Genomic DNA, 16,280 nt, shown 5'->3' with positions numbered 1-16,280 from the left:
ACAACTAATTGACCAATGTCGGTTAAATTATTTTAATTCCATTTTGTTTTTTATGTTAACTTCTTATGGCTGGGGGGCAGTATTGAGTAGCTTGGATGAATAAGGTGCCCAGAGTAAACTGCCTGCTACTCAGGCCCAGAAGCTAAGATATGTATATTATTAGTAGATTTGGATAGAAAACACTCTGAAGTTTCTAAAACTGTTTGAATGATGTCTGTGAGTATAACAGTACTCATATGGTAGGTAAAAACCTGAGAAAAAATCCAACCAGGAAGTGGGAAATCTAAGGTTTGTAGGTTTTCGAGTCTTTGCCTATCCAAGATACAGTGTAAATTTGGTCCGATTGCACTTCCTATGGCTTCCACTAGATGTCAACAGTCTTTAGAACCTTGTTTCATGCTTCTACTATGAAGGGGGAGCGAATAAGAGCTGTTTGACAAAGGGGTCTGGCAGAATGCCATGAGCTAAGTCACGCGCGCAGCCGTGAGAGCGAGCTGCGTTCCCTTTCATTTCTAAAGACAAAGGAATTGTCCGGTTGGAACATTATTGAAGATTTATGATAAAAACATCCTAAAGATTGATTATATACATCGTTTGACATGTTTATACGAACTGTAATGGAACTGTTTTAACTTTTCGTCTGGACCTAGTGCTCGCGCCTTGTGAATTTGGATTTGTGAACTAAACGCGCAAACAAAAAGGAGGTATTTGGACATAAATGATGGACTTTATTGAACAAGACAAACATTTATTGTGGAACTGGGATTCCTGGTAGTGCATTCCGATGAAGATCATCAAAAGGTAAGTGAATATTTATAATGCTATTTCTGACTTCTGTTGACTCCACAACATGGCGGGTATCTGTATGGCTTGTTTTGGTCTCTGAGCGCTGTACTCAGATTATTCCATGGTGTGTTTTCTCTGTAAAGCTTTTTGAAATCTGACACAGCGGTTGCATTAAGGAGAAGTATATCTTTAATTCCATGCATAACACTTGTATTTTCATCAACATTTATGATGAGTATTTCTGTAAATTGATGTGGCTCTCTGTAAAATCACCGGATGTTTTGGAAGCAAAACATTACTGAACATAACGCGCCAAAGTAAACTGAGACTTTTGGATATAAATATGAACTTTATCGAACAAAACATACATGTATTGTGTAACATGAAGTCCTATGAGTGCCATCTGATGAAGATCATCAAAGGTTAGTGATTAGTGTTAGTGACGATCTCTATTTCTGCTTTTTGTGACTCCTGTCTTTGGCTGGAAAAATGGCTGTGTTTTTATCTGACTAGGCACTGACCTAGCATAATCACATGGTACGCTTTCGTCGTAAAGCCTTTTTGAAATCGGACACTGTGGTGGGATTAACAACAAGCTTATCTTTAAAATGGTGTATAATACTTGTATGTTTGAGGAATTTTAATTATGAGACTTCTGTTGTTTGAATTTGGCGCCCTGCACTTTCACTGGCTGTTGTCAAATTGATCCGGTTAACAGGATTTCAGGCGTAAGAAGTTCATTCAATGCACACACTGCGCAGTTTCTCTTGAGATAAATCAGATCAAGCCCAAACAGTGCAATGTAGTAGGGAGTTGCAGTTTCCAACAGGCCAATATTCTACATAGTTTAGTGCAGAAAATATGGTCATGAACTAAAATGACCATAGTCCATTGCGCTCCTACTTGTCCGGTCTGTGTGTTTCTTTTGGCTTGCTACATTAGGTTAGTGTGGGGCAGACACTGAGAGAAGAGAGAAGAATGTGTGATGGAGAGGGATACAGTGCCTTGCAAGAGTATTCATCCCCCTTGGCGTTTTTCCTATTTTGTTGCATTACAACCTGTAATTTAAATGGATTTTTATTTGGATTTCATGTAATGGACATACTGTCGTGGCCAAACGTTTTGAGAATGACATAAATATTAACTTTCAAAGTCTGCTGCCTCAGTTTGTATGATGGCAATTTGCATATACTCCAGAATGTTATGAAGAGTGATCAGATTAATTGCAATTTAATTGCAAAGTCCCTCCTTGCCATGCAAATGAACTGAATCCCCCAAAAACATTTCCACTGCATTTCAGCCCTGCCACAAAAGGACCAGCTAACATCATGTCTGTGATTCTCTCGTTAACACAGGTGTGAGAGTGTTGACGAGGACAAGGCTGGAGATCACTCTGTCATGCTGATTGAGTTCGAATAACAGACTGAAAGCTTCAAAAGGAGGGTGGTGCTTGGAATCATTGTTCCTCCTCTGTCAACCGTGGTTACATGCAAGGAAACACGTGCCGTCATCATTGCTTTGCACAAAAAGGGCTTCACAGGCAAGGATATTGCTGCCAGTAAGATTGCACCTAAATCAACAATTTATCGGATCATCAAGAACTTCAAGGAGAGCGGTTCAATTGTTGTGAAGAAGGCTTCAGGGCGCCCAAGAAAGTCCAGCAAGCGCCATGACCGTCTCCTAAAGTTGATTCAGCTGCGGGATTGGGGCACCACCAGTACAGAGCTTGCTCAAGAATGGCATCAGGCAGGTGTGAGTGCATCTGCACGCACAGTGAGGGGAAGACTTTTGGAGGATGGCCTGGTGTCAAGAAGAGCAGCAAAGAAGCCACTTCTCTCCAGGAAAAACATCAGGGACAGACTGATATTCTGCAAAAGGTACAGGGATTGGACTGCTGAGGACTGGGGTAAAGTCATTTTCTCTGATGAATCCCCTTTCCGATTGTTTGGGGTATCCAGAAAAAAGCTTGTCCAGAGAAGACAAGGTGAGCGCTACCATCAGTCCTGTGTCATGCCAACAGTAAAGCATCCTGAGACCATTCATGTGTGGGGTTGCTTCTCAGCCAAGTGAGTGGGCTCACGCACAATTTTGTCTAAGAACACAGCCATGAATAAAGAATGGTACCAACACATCCTCCAAGAGCAACTTCTCCCAACCATCCAGGAACAGTTTGGTGACGAACATTGCCTTTTCCAGCATGATAGAGCACCTTGCCATAAGGCAAAAGTGATAACTAAGTGGCTCAGGGAACAAAACATCGATATTTTGGGTCCATGGCCAGGAAACTCCCCAGCCTTTAATCCCATTGAGAACTTGTGGTCAATCCTCAAGTTGTGGGTGTACAAACAAAAACCCACAAATTCTGACAAACTCCAAGCATTGATTATGCAAGAATGGGCTGCCATCAGTCAGGATGTGGCCCAGAAGTTAATTGACAGCATGCCAGGGCGGATTTCAGAGGTCTTGAAAAAGAAGGGTCAACACTGCAAATATTGACTCTTTGCATCAACTTCAAAATGGAAAGAATATGGCACCACAACTAACCTGCCAAGAGAGGGCCGCCCACCAAAACTCAAGGACCAGGCAAGAAGGGCATTAATCAGAGGCAACAAAGAGACCAAAGATAACCCTGAAAGAGCTGCAAAGCTCCACAGCAGAGATTGGAGTAGCTGTCCATAGGACCACTTTAAGCTGTACACTCCACAGAGCTGGGCTTTATGGAAGAGTGGCCAGAGAAAAGCCATTGCTTAAAGAAAAAAAATAAGCAAACACGTTCGGTGTTTGCCAAAAGGCTTATGGGAGACTCCCAAAGCATATGGAAGAAGGTACTCTGGTTAGATGAGACTAAAATTGAGCTTTTTGGCCATCAAGGAAAACGCTATGTCTGGCGCAAACCCAATACCTCTCATCACCCCGAGAACCCCATCCACACAGTGAAGCATGGTGGTGGCAGCATCATGCTGTGGGGTGTTTTTCCATCGGCAGGGACTGAGAAACTGGTCAGAATTGAAGGAATGATGGAAGGAGCTAAATACAGGGAAATTATTGAGGGAAATCTGTTTCAGTCTTCCAGAGATTTGAGACTGGGACCGAGGTTCACCTTCCAGCACGACAATGACCGTAAACATACTGCTAAAGCAACACTTGAGTGGCTTAAGGGGAAACATTTAAATGTCTTGGAATGGCCTAGTCAAAGCCCAGACCTCAACCCAATTGAGAATCTGTGGTATGACTTAAAGATTGCTGTACACCAGCGGAACCCATCCAACTTGAAGGAGCTGGAGCAGTTTTGCCTTGAAGAATGGGCAAAAATCCCAGTGGCTAGATGTGCCAAGCTTATAGAGACATACCCCAAGAGACATTCTTGTAATTACTGCAAAAGGTGGCTCAACAAAGTATTGACTTGGGCGGGTGAATAGTTATGCACGCTCAAGTATTCAGTTGTTTTGACTTATTTCTTGTTTGTTCCACACACAAAAAAAAATTGCATCTTCAAAGTAGTAGGCATGTTGTCTAAATCAAATGATACAAATCCCCCCAAAAATCCATTTTAATTCCAGGTTGTAAGGCAACAAAACTGGAAAAATGCCAAGGGGGGTGAATACTTTCGCAAGCCACTGTAGAGAGCATTTGCTTCGCGAGGCATCTCTAACTGAAAATAGATGATGTAAGTGATTGATAGTTGGTATTCAGCAGTCATAAAAGTGTGCCTTATTTACTTTGTAGAACTACTAAAATAGTGATTTTGTCAGACAGCATATGCAGCAGCTCTATACAGATGAGAATGAAATAATAAAGTCATGAAAAAAAATGTTTATATACACAACTAAAATATTTTATAAAAGTAAAGTAATGTAAATAAATGATGGTTAAGTGCAATGGGCCGTCAACACCATCATGGGACTTGTATTAGTTTTTGTCTGTGTTACAGCATTCAACCCACATAATGCATAGTGCATTTCATGTAAAAACAAAAACAACAAGTCAAAACCGAAAACTGTAATTATTTCATTATAATCTAATCAAAACGGAATCGCTCAGCACTAACTACGGCCCATAGGGAATATGGTGCAAAGTTGATTAGCCCCTTTCTTTAGGCCTTCAGTGCATTCGGAAAGTATTCAGACCTCGACTTTTTCCACAATTTGTTACGTTACAGCCTTATTCTAAAATGTTCCTCATCAAACTACACACAATACCCCAAAATGACAGTTTAATTTTTTTGCAAATTAAAAAAAAATTAAAACAGAAATACCTGATTTACATAAGTATTGCTATGAGAAATTGAGCTCAGGTGCATATTGTTTCCATTGATCATCCATGAGATGTTTCTACAACCTGATTGGAGTCCACCTGTGGTAAATTCAACTGATTGGACATGATTTTGAAAAGACACACACCTGTCTATATAAGGTCCCACAGTTGACAGAGCATGTCAGAGCAAAAAACAAGCCATGAGGTTGACGGAATTGTCCGTAGAGCTCCGAGACAGGATTGTGTTGACGCACACATCTGGGGAAGGGTACTAAAACATTTCTGCAGCATTGAAGGTCCCCGAGAACACAGTGGCCACCATAATTCTTAAAATGGAAGAAGTTTGGAACCACCAAGACTCTTCCTAGAGCTGGCCACCCGGTCAAACTCAGAAATCGGGGGAGAAGGGCCTTGGTCAGGGAGGTGACCAAGAGCGCGATGGTCACTCTGACAGAGCTCCAGAGTTCCTCTGCGGAGATGGGAGAACCTTCCAGAAGGACAACGATCTCTGCAGCACTCCACCAGTCAGGCCGTTATGGTAGAGTGGCCAGGTGGAAGCCACTTAGTAAAGCACGATAGCCTTTGACAAAAAGTACCTAAAGGACTCAGACCATGAGAAACAAGATTCTCTGGTCTGATGAAACCAAGATTGAACTCTTTGGCCTGAATGCCAAGCGTCACATCTGGAAAAAACCTGGCACCATCCCTACGGTGAAGCACAGTGGTGGCACCATCATGTTGAAGGGATGTTTTTCAGCAGCAGGGACTGGGAGTCTAGTCAGGATCGAGGGAAAGATGAACGGAGCAAAGTACAGAAAGATCCTTGATTAAAAACCTGCTCCAGAGCGCTCAGAACCTCAGACTGGGGTGAAGGTTTACCTTCCAACAGGACAACGACCCCAAGCGCACAGCAAAGACAACACTGGAGTGGCTTTGGGACAAGTCTCTGAATGTGTCGAGGCTGTATTTGCTGCCAAAGGTGCTTCAACAAAGTACTGAGTAAAGGGTCTGAATACTTATGTAAACATGATATTTTTTAAAATTTTTATACATCTGCAAATCTGTTTTTGCTTTGTCATTAAGGGGTATTATGTGTACATTGACGAGGGAAAAAAACGATTTAATCAATTTTAGAATAAGTCTGTAATGTAACAGAATGTGGAAAAAGTCAAGGGGTCTGAATACTTTCCGAATGCACTGTATATACTGACCTGAGCACTGCAACTGAGAGAGGATCTGGGCCCCTTCAAACTGGTGGCTGACCATCTTCAGATTGGGCTTGATACAACGGATGAAACTGGAGCCCTGGGAGGGAGGGAGAAGAGGCTGTTAGCCATAGATATCCTATTAAATTGAAGTGTTTTATATGTAATTTCATGCTGTTAGCCCTGACAGCAGCCACACTGAAGATGGCCACAGAGTACCTCTTTGGTGATCCAGATCTAAATTGGTTGGACATTGGCTTGAACATTATGAACTGACAAAATAAAAATATTCACTGGAAGATTGATAAAATTACACTCCCCTCCGTATTTATTTGGACAAAAAATGCTAACCTCGTTATTGGTAATGGTGAGAGGTTAGCAGCTTTGGGGCGGTGTGATCTTTGTTCCTCTGTAACTTTCTCACTTATTATATACGATTTATTCAGGATTATCCATAATCATGGTAGCATCCACATGAATGTAGAAGTGTTTAGAAACATACTATATTGTTATTTACAATAAAAGTGACACAATACATGATTTCACCATTCATTTTGATTTATTAGGATCCCCATTAGCCGACGCCAACGGAAAAGGCTAGTCTTGCTGGGGTCTGACACATAAAGAAAAAGCCATTAGACAAAAGACTACAATTTATATACATTTAAAAACATTAACATGTAGTGTGTGTGTGCGCGCATCTATTAGTTACACATATATGTCTGTAAAATGGTATAGAATCAGCTTGATCGCCTCTGTCGAAGACGCTTGGATCTTCTTTTTGATATTTTCAGTGGTATTGTTAACAAACACGCCCCCACAAAGAAAATGAGAATTAAAAAACAGGTTCAGCCCCTGGTTCGACCGTGATCTTGCAGAGTTATTCCACCGCAAGAATTGCATTTGGCGAAAGGCTCGGCACACGCATACGCAAACTGACTGGCTCTCGTTCAGGCAAATGAGAAATAAGTGCACTCAGGCTATCCGGAAGGCCAAAGTTAGTTACTTTAAGGAGCAGATCTCTCTCTGTGGGTCTAACCCCAAGAAGTTCTGGAAAACGGTTAAAGACCTGGAGAATAAACCCTCCTCCTCCACCTCACAGCTGCCCATGTCCTTAAATGTTGATGATGTGGTTGTTACTGACAAGAAGCACATGGCTGAGCTCTTTAATCACCACTTAATTAAGTCAAGATTCCTATTTGACTCAGCCATGCCTCCTTGCCTGTCCAACATTTCCTCATCTCCCACCCCTTCTAATGTGACTATCCCTGATGCTTCTCCATCTTTTTCCCCTGCCCTGCTACAAAGTTTCTCCCTGCAGGCAGTCACTGAGTCCGAGGTGCTAAAGGAGCTCCTGAAACTTGACCCTAAAAAAACATCTGGGTCAGATGATTTAGACCCTTTCTTCTTTAAGGTTGCTGCCCCTATCATCGCCAAGCCTGTCTCTCCTTTCTGGGGAAGTTCCCATTGCTTGGAAGGCAGCCACAGTTCGTCCTCTATTTAAAGGGGGCGATCAAGCTGATCCTAACTGTTATAGGCCTATTTCTATTTTGCCCCGTTTATCAAAAGTGTTGGAAAAACGTATCAATATTCAACTGACTGGCTTTCTTGATGTCTATGGTATTCTCTCGGGTATGCAATCTGGTTTCCGCTCAGGTTATGGATGCGTCACTACAACCTTAAAAGGTCCTCAATGATGTCACCATTGTCCTTGATTCTAAGCAATACTGTGCTGCTATTTTTATTGACTTGGCCAAAGCTTTTGATACGGTAGTCCATTCTTGTGGCCGGCTAAGGAGTATTAGTGTATCTGAGGGGTCTTTGGCCTGGTTTGCTAACTATCGCTCTCAAAGAGTGCAGTGTATAAAGTCAGAAAAGCTACTGTCTCAGCCACTGCCTGTCACCAAGGGAGTACCCCAAGGCTCAATCCTAGGCCCCACGCTCTTCTCAATTTACATCAACAACATAGCTCAGGCAGTAGGAAGCATTCTCATCCATATATATGCAAACGATACAGTCTTATACTCAGCTGGACCCTTTCCGGATTTTGTGTTAAATTCTCTACAACAAAGCTTTCTTAGTGTCCAACAAGCTTTCTCTACCCTTAACCTTGTTCTGAACATCTCCAAACAAAAGATCATGTGGTTTGGTAAGAAGAATGCCCCTCCTCCCACAGGTGTTATTACTACCTCTGAGGGTTTAGAGCTTGAGGTAGTCACCTCATACAAGTACTTGGGAGTATGGCTTGATGGTGCACTGTCCTTCTCTCAGCACATATCAAAGTTGCAGGCTAAAGTTAAATCTAGACTTGGTTTACTCTATCATAATCGCTCCTCTTTCACCCGAGCTGCTAAACTAACCCTGATTCAGATAACCACGCTACCCATGCTAGATTACGGAAACATAATTTATAGATCGGCAGGTAAGGGTGCTCTCAAGCGGCGAGATGCACTCTATACTCCTCTGTAAACTGGTCATCTCTGTATACCCGTCGCAAGACCCACTCGTTGATGCCTATTTATAAAACCCTCTTAGGCCTCACTCCCCCCCTATTTGAGATATCTACTGCAGCCCTCATCCTCCACATACAACAACCGTTCTGCCAGTCACATTCTGTTAAAGGTCCCCAAAGCACACACATCCCTGGGTCGCTCCTATTTTCAGTTCGATGCAGCTAGCGACTGGAACGAGCTGCAACAAACACTCAAACTGGACAGTTTTCTCTCAATCTCTTCATTCAAAGACTCAATTATGGACACTCTTACTGACAGTTGTGGCTGCTTTGTGTGATGTATTGTTGTCTCTACCTTCTTGACCTTTGTGCTGTTGACTGTGCCCAATAATGTTTGTACTATGTTTTGTGCTGCTACCATGTTGTGTTGCTACCATGCTGTGTTGTCATGTGTTGCTGCCTTGCTATGTTGTGGTCTTATGTCTCTCTTTATGTAGTGTTGTCTCTGTTGTTGTGATGTGTGTTTTGTCCTATATTTATATTGTTTATTTTTATTTTTTATTTAATCCCAGGCCCCCGTCCCTGCAGCAGGCCTTTTGCCTTTTGGTAGGCCGTCACTGTAAATAAGAATTTGTTCTTAACTGACTTGCCTAGTTAAATAAAAATTTTATAAAAAATAAATACACACGTCACATTGGGGAGAGGTGTTCTGCCGTGAGGTGTTGCTTTATTATTTGTGTGTGTAATTTCCCCCCCCCTTTTCGTGATTATGATCTTGTCTCATCGCTGCAACTCCCCAACGGGTCCGGGAGAGGCGAAGGTCGAGTTATGCATCCTCCGAAACATGACCTGCCAACCGCGCTTCTTAAAAGGATCCGACCATTTATTTTCAATTTTCGCCTAAAATGACATACCCAAATCTAACTGCCTGTAGCTCAGGACCTGAAGCAAGGATATGCATATTATTGATACCATTTGAAAGGAAACACTTTGATGTTTGTGGAAATGTGAAATTAATGTAGGAGAATATAACACATTAGATCTGGTAAAATATAATACAATGATGTACCATCATCTTTGAAACGTAAGAGAAAGGCCATAATGTATTATTCTTGCCCAATTTTGATTTTGACCACTGGATGGAAGCAGTGTATGTGTACAATTTTAGACTGAGCCAATGAACCATGGCATATATGTTCAAGACTGCCCAAATGTGCCTAATTGGTTTCCTAATACATTTTCAAGTTCATAATTGTGCACTCTCCTCAAACAATAGCATGGTATTATTTCACTGTAATAGCTACTGTAAATTGGACAGTGCAGTTAGATTAACAAGAATTTAAGCTTTCTGCCCATATCAGATATGTCTATGTCCAGGGATTTTTTTTTGTTACTTACAACCTCATGCTAATCACATTAGCCTACTTTAGCTCAACCATCCCGTGTGGGGGACACCGATCCTGTAGAGGTTCTTAACACCCGCTCGCTTAACCCGGAAGCCAGCTGTACCAACACCGTTCAACTGACAACCAAAGTCAGTCTGCAGGCGCCTGGCCCACCACAAGGAGTCGCTAGAGCGCAATGATCCATGTAAAGCCCCCCAAACTCTCCCCTAACCCGGACGACGCTGGGCCAATCGTGCGCCCGGGACTCCCGGTCACGGCCGGTAATGACACAGCCTGGGATCAAACCCCAGGGTGTAGTGACGCGGCAACACTGTGATGCAGTGCCTTTGACTGCTGCTCCACTGGGGATGCCTTCATTTTTATACATGTTTTAAACCAGGTTTGCTGTTCATTTGCGCTATATAAGATGGAAAGGAGTTCCATGCACTCATGGCTCTGTATAATACTGCACATTTCCTTGAATTTGTTCTGGACCTGAGCACTGTAGTAAATACTAACCGTGCTGCGAAGCTTCTCCAGTAGAATGTTCAGCTGGGTCTGTTGAGGTAAAAGAAAATATTTGTTCAGTGATACAGACCAACTGCACAGACCTGTCTAGTCCAACACAGCATGAACACATGCTTATTAAAGGGTACTTGCACCCTCTCTGCCTCCAGTGCTCCTGTCCAACACTCAAAACAACAGCTACTTAAGCAACAGTACAGCCGCGACAGACACACGTTCATGGTTAAAGCGCATTGAAACGAAAGACAAAGACATTTTGTTTTAATGTATCATGCAAACAGGTCTAAATACAACACTGATAGGACCACAGGAACAGAGGGACAGACAGATGGATGCATGGTAACCAACTAACTGGACACTGTGAGATGACAGACAGATGGATGCATGGTAGCCAACTAACTGAGATGACAGACAGATGGATGCATGGTAGCCAACTAACTGAGATGACAGACAGATGGATGCATGGTAGCCAACTAACTGAGATGACAGACAGATGGATGCATGGTAGCCAACTAACTGGACACTGTGAGATGACAGATGGATGCATGGTAGCCAACTAACTGGACACTGTGAGATGACAGACAGATGGATGCATGGTAGCCAACTAACTGAGATGACAGACAGATGGATGCATGGTAGCCAACTAACTGGACACTGTGAGATGACAGACAGATGGATGCATGGTAGCCAACTAACTGGACACTGTGAGATGACAGACAGATGGATGCATGGTAACCAACTAACTGGACACTGTGAGATGACAGATGGATGCATGGTAACCAACTAACTGGACACTGTGAGATGACAGACAGATGGATGCATGGTAGCCAACTAACTGAGATGACAGACAGATGGATGCATGGTAACCAACTAACTGGACACTGTGAGATGACAGATGGATGCATGGTAGCCAACTAACTGAGATGACAGACAGATGGATGCATGGTAACCAACTAACTGGACACTGTGAGATGACAGACAGATGGATGCATGGTAGCCAACTAACTGGACACTGTGAGATGACAGACAGATGGATGCATGGTAGCCAACTAACTGAGATGACAGACAGATGGATGCATGGTAGCCAACTAACTGAGATGACAGACAGATGGATGCATGGTAGCCAACTAACTGAGATGACAGACAGATGGATGCATGGTAGCCAACTAACTGAGATGACAGACAGATGGATGCATGGTAGCCAACTAACTGAGATGACAGACAGATGGATGCATGGTAACCAACTAACTGGACACTGTGAGATGACATACAGATGGATGCATGGTAGCCAACTAACTGGACACTGTGAGATGACAGACAGATGGATGCATGGTAGCCAACTAACTGAGATGACAGACAGATGGATGCATGGTAGCCAACTAACTGAGATGACAGACAGATGGATGCATGGTAGCCAACTAACTGAGATGACAGACAGATGGATGCATGGTAGCCAACTAACTGGACACTGTGAGATGACAGATGGATGCATGGTAGCCAACTAACTGGACACTGTGAGATGACAGACAGATGGATGCATGGTAGCCAACTAACTGAGATGACAGACAGATGGATGCATGGTAGCCAACTACCTGGACACTGTGAGATGACAGACAGATGGATGCATGGTAGCCAACTAACTGGACACTGTGAGATGACAGACAGATGGATGCATGGTAACCAACTAACTGGACACTGTGAGATGACAGATGGATGCATGGTAACCAACTAACTGGACACTGTGAGATGACAGATGGATGCATGGTAGCCAACTAACTGAGATGACAGACAGATGGATGCATGGTAACCAACTAACTGGACACTGTGAGATGACAGACAGATGGATGCATGGTAGCCAACTAACTGGACACTGTGAGATGACAGACAGATGGATGCATGGTAGCCAACTAACTGAGATGACAGACAGATGGATGCATGGTAGCCAACTAACTGAGATGACAGACAGATGGATGCATGGTAACCAACTAACTGGACACTGTGAGATGACAGATGGATGCATGGTAGCCAACTAACTGAGATGACAGACAGATGGATGCATGGTAACCAACTAACTGGACACTGTGAGATGACAGACAGATGGATGCATGGTAGCCAACTAACTGGACACTGTGAGATGACAGACAGATGGATGCATGGTAGCCAACTAACTGAGATGACAGACAGATGGATGCATGGTAGCCAACTAACTGAGATGACAGACAGATGGATGCATGGTAGCCAACTAACTGAGATGACAGACAGATGGATGCATGGTAGCCAACTAACTGAGATGACAGACAGATGGATGCATGGTAGCCAACTAACTGAGATGACAGACAGATGGATGCATGGTAACCAACTAACTGGACACTGTGAGATGACAGACAGATGGATGCATGGTAGCCAACTAACTGAGATGACAGACAGATGGATGCATGGTAGCCAACTAACTGAGATGACAGACAGATGGATGCATGGTAGCCAACTAACTGGACACTGTGAGATGACAGACAGATGGATGCATGGTAGCCAACTAACTGAGATGACAGACAGATGGATGCATGGTAGCCAACTAACTGAGATGACAGACAGATGGATGCATGGTAGCCAACTAACTGAGATGACAGACAGATGGATGCATGGTAGCCAACTAACTGAGATGACAGACAGATGGATGCATGGTAGCCAACTAACTGAGATGACAGACAGATGGATGCATGGTAACCAACTAACTGGACACTGTGAGATGACAGACAGATGGATGCATGGTAGCCAACTAACTGGACACTGTGAGATGACAGACAGATGGATGCATGGTAGCCAACTAACTGAGATGACAGACAGATGGATGCATGGTAGCCAACTAACTGAGATGACAGACAGATGGATGCATGGTAGCCAACTAACTGGACACTGTGAGATGACAGACAGATGGATGCATGGTAGCCAACTAACTGAGATGACAGACAGATGGATGCATGGTAACCAACTAACTGGACACTGTGAGATGACAGACAGATGGATGCATGGTAGCCAACTAACTGAGATGACAGACAGATGGATGCATGGTAGCCAACTAACTGAGATGACAGACAGATGGATGCATGGTAGCCAACTAACTGGACACTGTGAGATGACAGACAGATGGATGCATGGTAGCCAACTAACTGAGATGACAGACAGATGGATGCATGGTAGCCAACTAACTGAGATGACAGACAGATGGATGCATGGTAGCCAACTAACTGAGATGACAGACAGATGGATGCATGGTAGCCAACTAACTGAGATGACAGACAGATGGATGCATGGTAGCCAACTAACTGAGATGACAGACAGATGGATGCATGGTAACCAACTAACTGGACACTGTGAGATGACAGACAGATGGATGCATGGTAGCCAACTAACTGGACACTGTGAGATGACAGACAGATGGATGCATGGTAGCCAACTAACTGAGATGACAGACAGATGGATGCATGGTAGCCAACTAACTGAGATGACAGACAGATGGATGCATGGTAGCCAACTAACTGAGATGACAGACAGATGGATGCATGGTAGCCAACTAACTGAGATGACAGACAGACAGATAACCGCTTGTTGGCCCCTCTGTCACTGATCTAGAGCTCTGGTGGCAAAACCCCTGGAACCTTCCCAAAATGTCCCGGTCTTCCAGAAATCCCAGTTGGAATTCCCTAATAAGTCCAGGAATTGTCCATACCGGCATTTATGGAAAACCTGGGAAGTTAACGTCATTTTGCAACCTTAATCTGCAGAGAGTTGTGTTTAACAGACAGACTGCTCTAGGGACCACCCCTGGGACATTAATATTTATAAACCCAGCAGGATATCTCAAATAAACAGCTGATAACGCTCTCTATCTCACCTTGTAACTCTGAGAACAGACAGGTACAAAACGCTGAATCACTGATTAGGCCTTAGTCAAGCTCTAAGCCTTATGATCTACAGCATATCACTTTCTACAGTAACTACCTTATTAACAGTAGCTGCTTAATATGTACAGTAGCTGCCTGGCAGGCAGTCCTATCGTGCAACTGCCAACTGGCATGTACACTGGTCAATAAGTATCGTAATCATTTTATTATGGAATCATAAGAAGATAATGGGATTGTAGGGACAATTGCTCGGTGGACATTGATCCTGTCATTGAAGATTTCTCTGATCCTATATGCTATAGTTTGCTCACTGCAAACTACACAACGTTGCAAACTCTTCATACTACACTCCTGATAATGATATGAATAACATCTCAATTGATTGGAATTGGAAGCTGCCGACATCAAGATGTCATTAGCAAGTGTTGCAGGAAACAAACAGTGATTAACAGGGAGACAGCACAGAAACAGGACTGGGGAGGTAGGGGACAGGGAAGGGGCTAACTGGAGGCAGTTAGCTGGAGAACAGCAGGGTGTTGCCTGCATTATTCACTGATGCATTGTGGGATTCATAGCACACAACGGAACAGGACAAGTTACCTTACTACCCTGATTGATTCTGATTTGAACCGCTATATGCATCTACTTTTCCTGTCTGTATTTCTTTCTCTCTCTACACACCTTTTAGACTTTAAATCACAGCTATGATTTTATTATTTCTTTTATTTCACCTTTATTTAACCAGGTAGGCTAGTTGAGAACAAGTTATCATTTACAACTGCGACCTCGCCAAAATAAAGCAAAGCAGTGCGACACAAACAACAACACAGAGTTACACATGGAATAAACAAACATGCAGTCAATAACACAATAGAGAAAAAGTCTATGTACAGTGTGTGCAAATAAGGTAAATTAAGGGCCATAGTGGCGAAATAATTACAATGAATCAATTCAAACACGAGTGATAGATGTGCAAAATATGAATGTGCAAGTAGAGCTACTGGGGTGCAAAGGAGCAAAAAAAAAATAACAGTATGGGGATGAGGTAGTTGGATGGGCTATTTACAGATGGGCTATGTACAGGTGCAGTGATCTGTGAGCTGCTCTGACAGCTGGTGCTTAAAGTTAGTGAGGGAGATATGAGTCTCCAGCTTCAGTGATTTTTGCAATTCGTTCCAGTCATTGGCAGCAGAGAACTGGAAGGAAAGGCAGCCAAAGAGGAATTGGCTTTGGGGGTGACCAGTGAGATATACCTGCTGGAGCGCGTGCTACAGGTGGGTGCTGCTATGGTGACCAGTGAGCTGAGATAAGGCGGGGCATTACCTAGAAAAGACTTATAGATGACCTGGAGCCAGTGGGTTTGGCGATGAATATGAAGCAAGGGCCAGCCAACGAGAGCATACAGGTTGCAGTGGTCGCATATGGGGCTTTGGTGACAAATGGATGTCACTGTGATAGACTGCATCCAATCTGCTGAGTAGAGTGTTGGAGGCTATTTTGTAAATTACATCGCCGAAGTCAAGGATCGGCAGGATAGTCAATTTTACGAGGGTATGTTTGGCAGCATGAGTGAAGGATGCTTTGTTGCGAAATAGGAAGACGATTCTAGATGTAATTTTGGATTGGAGATGCTTAATGTGAGTCTGGAAGGAGAGTTTACAGTCTAACCAGACACCTAGGTATTTGTAGTTGTCCACATAATCTAAGTCAGAACCGTCCAGAGTAGTGATGCTGGACAGGCGGGCAGGTGCGGGCAGCGATCGGTTGAAGA

General features: G+C 43.4%; 1 protein-coding gene across 5 annotated transcripts in view; it reads right to left on the bottom strand.

Moving 5' to 3' along the window:
• Positions 1 to 16,280, bottom strand: part of LOC139556177 (unconventional myosin-VI-like) — a 124,054-nt gene that overhangs the window by 30,931 nt on the left and 76,843 nt on the right. For all 5 annotated transcript variants that reach the window (XM_071369768.1, XM_071369771.1, XM_071369772.1 and 2 more), the window contains exons 19-20: positions 10,602 to 10,640; positions 6,252 to 6,345 (exon numbers count right to left, since the gene is read on the bottom strand). In XM_071369768.1, the coding sequence (XP_071225869.1) occupies positions 6,252 to 6,345; positions 10,602 to 10,640 (133 nt within the window). The remainder of the gene's footprint in view (positions 1 to 6,251; positions 6,346 to 10,601; positions 10,641 to 16,280) is intronic.

This window comes from Salvelinus alpinus, chromosome 27, assembly GCF_045679555.1.
Source record: "Salvelinus alpinus chromosome 27, SLU_Salpinus.1, whole genome shotgun sequence".
NCBI classification, from domain to species: Eukaryota; Metazoa; Chordata; class Actinopteri; order Salmoniformes; family Salmonidae; genus Salvelinus; species Salvelinus alpinus.
Note: the sequence above shows the minus strand (reverse complement) of the source record. Positions and strands in the feature narration are given on the sequence as shown.